This window comes from Oculina patagonica, chromosome 3, assembly GCF_052425735.1.
Source record: "Oculina patagonica isolate OP01 chromosome 3, crgOcupat, whole genome shotgun sequence".
In the NCBI taxonomy this organism is placed as follows: Eukaryota; Metazoa; Cnidaria; class Anthozoa; order Scleractinia; family Oculinidae; genus Oculina; species Oculina patagonica.
The window spans coordinates 2,858,376-2,864,823 of NC_135760.1; the positions used below are offsets into that span (position 1 = coordinate 2,858,376).

The window sequence follows — 6,448 nt, forward strand, 5'->3', positions numbered from 1 at the left end:
TGGTTAAAACATTTAGGCTTGATGCGACCTCCGACAAAATTTGGAACTTGCAAAATTTTGGCCATTTTTTCCTCACCAAAAATTGGAAAAGATTTGATTTCGCTCTAGTGCGACCCGGGCCAAAGAGACCATAAATTAATATTCATTTTTTTTTTTGCTCGTAAAATTACGCAATAGTGTAAAACAACTGTGAACGACTGACATCTTGGAACCTAAGCTGACCGGGATAAATTTGAAAACGCATCTTTTCCCCTCTGGTTTGGCCTACCGTCCACACTAAAACAGCGTTTTCGGTCACTGACACGGAGTTTTTCGAAACGTTTATCAGAGTGGAGAAATTTGACAAGGCTGGCTGTAGGTTTAGCTTAAGGTTGTGTAGTATCACTGTGGACTGGCGAAAACGGAACTTTTTTTTTAAACTCTTACGTCACAAAGTCGAAATAAGCGCGGACACCGTTCTCAGAATGATATGGATAACTGTGGACGAAATCCATTTTATTCGCGAGTTTTCGGGGTGAAAATGCCTTTTTTAAAATTTATCAAGATTAATGGGGACGAGGCAACAAAATATTACAAATTGTAACAAAATGTTAGATAACTTTATTTACATTAAACTAATAGAAATATCTTACAAATTCTGTAAACTTCTTCATAATAAATTTATCTACTGCAAAACAAACTATGAAAAACAATTTATATTTCCTTTCGCTCGCACTCGTCAGGATGTCTTTTCCTGCATTTCTTGCATCAAAGAACGATGTACATGAATTCACACGCCTGGAAAAAGGATAAAACAGTTATTGAAAATGGAAGTCGACAAGAGTTGAGGGATGTGAGTAGGGCGAGAATTTTCGTCGATGAGCTTAAAGAGCACGTGAGAACTGACTTCTTTCATGGGTCTTTCATGACTTTCATAGATCTGCTAAATGAGCGAAAGCACTAGTCGACTGTCATGAAACTTTGAAAGGGGAAAAGACGAGAGAAAACGAGATTGCACGAAACTGTACGAGAGTGAACGAGAACGCCCGAGAATGGACGAGCATACGGATGTGCCAAGTCAAATGACTGCGATAGTTTTGAACTTTGGGCAACTTGGCTCTCTTACTTGTTTGACCAAGCCTTTTAAAAGCGCGGGGAAAAGCGTGTACGTTGCTTTTAGTAATTATAATTAGCCTTGGACTTGCTGCTGATTGGTTTAAACTTCAAGGACCATTTTGCAACTTCTATTTGACACGCTTCATTACTTTATGAAGAGTTTACCTTGCACAGTGAAACTAGATTGCTTACTCCCAGTTCTTTTACAAACGAGACACAAAATTCTGGTTCAGCCATACAATGTCCTTCCCTGGCAAAACATAATGTAATAAAAGTCAGTAAAGAAAGAAAGAGAAGAAAAGGGAAGAAAAGGGAAGGAGCGAGGGAGAAAATGAATTTTGACCTATTGTCTTGATTCTCTAAGTTATACTCGAGCTTCTTCAAGTGCTATCCCAGTTATATTTTTAGTCAAACAGGCATATACATTGATCATTACTTTGATATTTACCTATGACCTGCAAGTGCCTCCTCAATTTGGTTTCTGACATAGATCAGGTTAACTGCATCATACTGAAAGACAGATCAAGAACAAGGTAATAATGGAAAAACTTATAACTTCAAGCTTGCTATCATTAATTTTTGCCTTTGCACACAAAGAATTAGCTATTTTCTTTAAATCATTTGTATGTGACTTGTGATAAGTGCGTTGTATAAGTTCTATCATCATCATCATCATTACCATCGTTGTTGTCGTCATCATCATCATCACCATAATTATGTGATAATTATTACCTCAGTATCAATTCTCATTCCACAAGCACAGAAGATAACCTGCTTGTTTTGGTGCAGTGTGTTTCTGTTGGGAATGAAAAGGAAACACAGACTTCAACAACCAATACTAAAGATCAGTTTGCTGATAGAATGGCCGATTCCCTCTATGGCACGTGCCTGCAGGGAATCACGGTAGTTGTATTCATTGTTGCTAAGTCTCACGCATGGTTTGATGAAAACAACTACGTAACCATGATTCCCTGCAGGTGTGCACCATAGAGGGAATTGTACATTCTTACACTTTTAGGAATATGGAAAGAACCCACATGTATAAAATAATAACTAAAAACAACAAGGGAGCGAGCAAGCCCCCTGAGTGGCTTTCCAAAATCCACCTACATGTATATGCATGCACCCATAGCAAGGTTCAACATTCATTCCCAATACTCTTCCACAAAAAAATTAACCTCCCCCGGAAACCAGCCCAGTCAAAATGTTTTTTAGTAGCACACTAGGCAAGGAGGCTGGAGTAGTAGGCAGCACAAGTATTGTCACAAGCTCATTTACTAGATACCATCTTTGTTTGTAACTGCAAGAGCATTGACTCATTTTCCCACCAAATGCTCAAGGCGATCTTACAGTGGTATAGGCCCCAGTAACCCCGCCACTGATCAGCATACAAAGTCTGTTTTTGTGCACCTTGATTCACAAGAAACTGGTATAATTTTATTTTTTTGGTTACAATTTGATCTAGAAGAGACCCTGTATAGTAATGTGCTTGCACAGGCTACTTTTTGCAACAAAGCCCTACATCTTCATGCTATGGAAACTGGATTAAATCACGTTCTTTTGTGCAGATTTGATCCAATCAGAAGTCAACTGGAAGCTTTCCTCGGCTTCTGATTGGTTAATGACTGCATGAAAGAATGTGAATTAATTAAAAGTGGTAACACTTTTCCCTGCTGTAAAGGAGTGGCCTAACTAGCACAAGGCTAAAAGAAAATAATTTTAATAATGTTTATTTAATAATTTTAAATGCACACCTCTTGCAGATTGGGCACAAAACAGACTCGTCCGTTTTGAGACTTTCAATAGCTGCACATAACGAGGCTTCCTCAAACATCAGGTTTTCATCATATCGAGCAAGAATCTTTCTCTCTGATAACATAGGAAAATAACATAATATTATATAAAGTAGCTGCAACATACATGCTCCCTGTATGTACAGTAGACCTTTCACATACTTTACCCCGCCCCCCCTGCCCCCCCTCCCACCGCCCACACTGCAACATTACAGTGTAGAGGAAGGCCCCCCCCAATTGAGTTTGTGCTACTACAGCTGCTATTAGTAAATAATAAAGATGGCTGCTATTAGTAGTTTATACTTCAGAAATTTGCCTTGTTTGAAAAGATATGCAGTGTACATTGTATACAAGTCTCATTTCTTGAAAAATTAAATGAGGATCGCATAACTGTGACAATTTTGCATTGAAAAGCTCCATTCAACCAAATTACATAACATGGTGCATAATGATCAATCTGTTACACATTGTTTCTAACCTTCGTCCATTAGCTCCTTTTGTATTTCATCCATTAGAGAAAGAACCTCATCAAGTGAATTATCTACTTCAATCTAAATGAAACAGACAACAGAAATATTGAGTTAAGGTTGAAGAACAAAAGGGAATTTGTCCCTGAGACTAACCCAGGAGTGGGAGGCGCAGTGGCCTAATGGTTAGTGCACTGGACTCCGGATAGAGTGGTCGGGGTTCGAGACCTGGCCGGGCCACTGTGTTATGTTCTTGGGCAAGACACTAATTACTCTCACAGTGCCACCTTCCACCCAGGTGTATGTCCATGCAAATGCAAAAAATGGCATGTTTTTCAGTCCACATCTAGATAAAAGTAACCCCTGCGATGGACTGGCATCCCATCCAGGGGGGAGTAGCAATGCTCCTAGTCGCTTAATGCTACAGAAACCGGGATAAGCTCTGGCAGTGTGGGCCACTTGGTTCAGACACAGACTTTACCTTTTTTGTTACTAACCCAGGAGTGAGACTCCTATTCCTGGTGTTCGCATGAGAGGAATGGAACATGCAACTCTCTCTGTGATTGGCATATTCTCTCAGTCATCACAGTCCTTGTCCAGGAATCAGTAAAGGTACAATCACATATTAATAATTATTCTTATTAGACCCCAACATAACATAAATTAATTTGTTGAGAAAACTGGCTAGTTCATGCCACACAAAGCAGACTGCAAAAGAGGAGGTTTTTCCTCTTTAATCACTTCTTGGAAGGTGCAAAGCACCGAAAGCATGGATGTGTCTAAAAGCATGCAAAGTGGGAGCAAGCCTCACATGGTGCATGAAGCGGGATTAGGCATTTCTTCCCAGTCTCACCCTCGCTCTTATTTGAAGTCCATGCAAATGCAAAAAATGGCATGTTTTTCAGTCCACATACAAATAAAGAGATCTTCCTTTTAACTGCCTTCAGAAACTTAACTGCTTATTTATAAGTAGTAATTTTGCAGTTCAAATTAACCTTGTTGTTGTTGTTCCAAATTAACGTCAGTCGTGGAAAATTAGGGTGCTGCGACATCTAGATAAAAATCTCCTGGTGGTGATGTCTTTGTTTACATGACTATAAAAAAAGCCATGCGGCCCATACTGCCAGAGCTTATCCCGGATTTGGACAGTAGGGGGCGGATTTCCCCCCCTGAATGGGATGCCAGTCCATCGCAGGTTACCCCCTCCCCAGCATTATGTCGCAGGTACCCATTTATACACCTGTGTGGAGAGAGGCACTTTAAGAGTAAAGTGTCTTGCCCAAGAACACAACACAGTGACCCCAGCCAGTGCTCCAACCTGGACCGCTCAATCCGGAGTCCGGCGCACTAACCATTAGGCCACCACGCTTCCCTTACATACCTATGCCACTCTGCTTTGTACAGAAAAAAGACAAAACAGAAACTTTGAGCACTTAGGGACAGCATCTCAGTTTCTGATAAATAAATACTGTTTGTACTCACCCCAGCAAATGGTGTACACGACTCTCTAGTTGGGCGCCATGGTGGAAGCTCTGTGTTCTCTTCACTCAGTCGTATCCACTCCTCATTCATTACGTCCTTCACTACAGAGGAATCGTCAGTTTTGCAATCTTGTCTACATTTATCCACAAATTTCTGTCTTCTGTTTTTGAGTCTATCCAGACACCTCTACAACATGAAAATAAAGTAAATTAAACTATTTTAATCAATAAATTAGCAAAACCTTCTAGGTCTGACTTGGGTCTCAGTTAAATCCTGGAGGACTAGGAGGGGGAGGGGGGGGTGGGGGAACTCTTTCTGCTACATTTGTCAAGGTAGAGTGGGTGGTTCAGGGGCTCTGCAGAGCACCCCATTCTGAAGGTCAGTACATATAAAGGGGCATATTGCAGGGACCTGTTGAAGTGACCATTGCATGTAAAGTCTGCTTCGAGCCTAGTGGCCCATACAGGCCGGAGCTTATCCCGGTTTCCGTAGCATTAAGCGACTAGGAGTATTGCTACTCCCCCCTGGATGGGATGCTAGTCCATCGCAGGGTTACCCCCCAGCAGTAAATTCGCCGGTACCCATTTATACACCTGGGTGGAGAGAGGCACTGTGAGAGTAAAGTGTCTTGCCCAAGAACACAACGCAGCGCCCCGGCCAGGCCTCGAACCTGGGCCGTTAGACTCGGAGGCGAGCGCGCTAACCATTGACCACCGCGCCTCCCGACCATTGCATGTAGCAGTGACAAAATAACACAAGGGAATATGTACAACAAGCTGAAAAGTATCAGCACACACAATTACCGTAAACACCCACAAATAGGCCGCACCCGCAGATAAGCTGCACCCTGAATTAATAATGTGTCAAAACCACATAGCCTGGGTTACACTGAAGATCTTTGGCATGGATTTCAAACTGGCGCGCTGCAGCGTACTGGCATACGATCATAGTCAGCACCTTTTAACTGGCGTACAGACGACTTTATTTAGGAATTAATGATAAAACGACCTTGGTGTGGACCTATAAAAAAACTTGGGGTATCTTCGGCGTGGCGTGTACCAAAATGCCCCCATGACACCAACCAGCCCCATTCTCAAACATTCTACTCAGCATTTTTTCAAGCTTGTCCATATTATAAATCATTTTTCATCCTCAACATCGTCTATAGCCATCCTCACTTTCTATAGAGTTCCTGTGTTCTGCCTCCAGTGAGCTCACAATAGTACAGGTACGGTCATTTTGGCCCACATTATTACAGTCAAAAAGTATCGAAAAACTTCATAAAACGAAGAATAAAACACCAGACGCTACTCTTAATCAATCAATAAGAAATTCTGTATTCCGTATGTTTTGAGCTTACATGAAATCGACAAATAAGCTTATCCTAATCAAGTGAAAAGTCACTAAAAGTACACGCCAAAATTTAAAAAAAAAAATACAACAAGTGTAACGACCAAATCACCTTTCTGTATTGTTCTTTCCAAGGCGGTGTGCTACATTTGTACTGCGAGCGGTGCCGAGAAATAGGATCTGGACTTTTTGGAAAACAACCTGCCATGGCCGCCATATTTTCTCCTTCCCGCGAATAAAGTGACGAATGTAAAACGCTTT

General features: G+C 41.3%; 1 protein-coding gene across 1 annotated transcript; it reads right to left on the minus strand.

Annotated features, from left to right (window-relative positions):
* Positions 1-577: 577 nt before the first annotated feature.
* On the minus strand, positions 578-6,415 carry LOC144646237 (RPA-interacting protein A-like). The gene is made up of 8 exons (XM_078505777.1): positions 6,300-6,415; positions 4,838-5,023; positions 3,367-3,439; positions 2,850-2,964; positions 1,828-1,891; positions 1,544-1,605; positions 1,261-1,345; positions 578-777 (listed from the first exon to the last, which is right to left on the minus strand). Exons 1-8 carry the CDS (start codon positions 6,402-6,404, stop codon positions 748-750), a joined length of 720 nt encoding a protein of 239 aa, XP_078361903.1. The 5' UTR covers positions 6,405-6,415; the 3' UTR covers positions 578-747.
* Positions 6,416-6,448: the final 33 nt, after the last annotated feature.

Bases quoted from the DNA above. Each gene is read 5' to 3' on its own strand.
- LOC144646237 (XM_078505777.1), bottom strand. From the start codon at position 6,404: ATGGCGGCCATGGCAGGTTGTTTTCCAAAAAGTCCAGATCCTATTTCT. The intron at 5,024-6,299 runs GTGATTTGGTCG...TTCATGTTGTAG, and splicing joins GGAAAGAACAATACAGAAAG to AGGTGTCTGGATAGACTCAA. The intron at 3,440-4,837 runs GTGAGTACAAAC...TGTTTCATTTAG, and splicing joins CGTGTACACCATTTGCTGGG to ATTGAAGTAGATAATTCACT.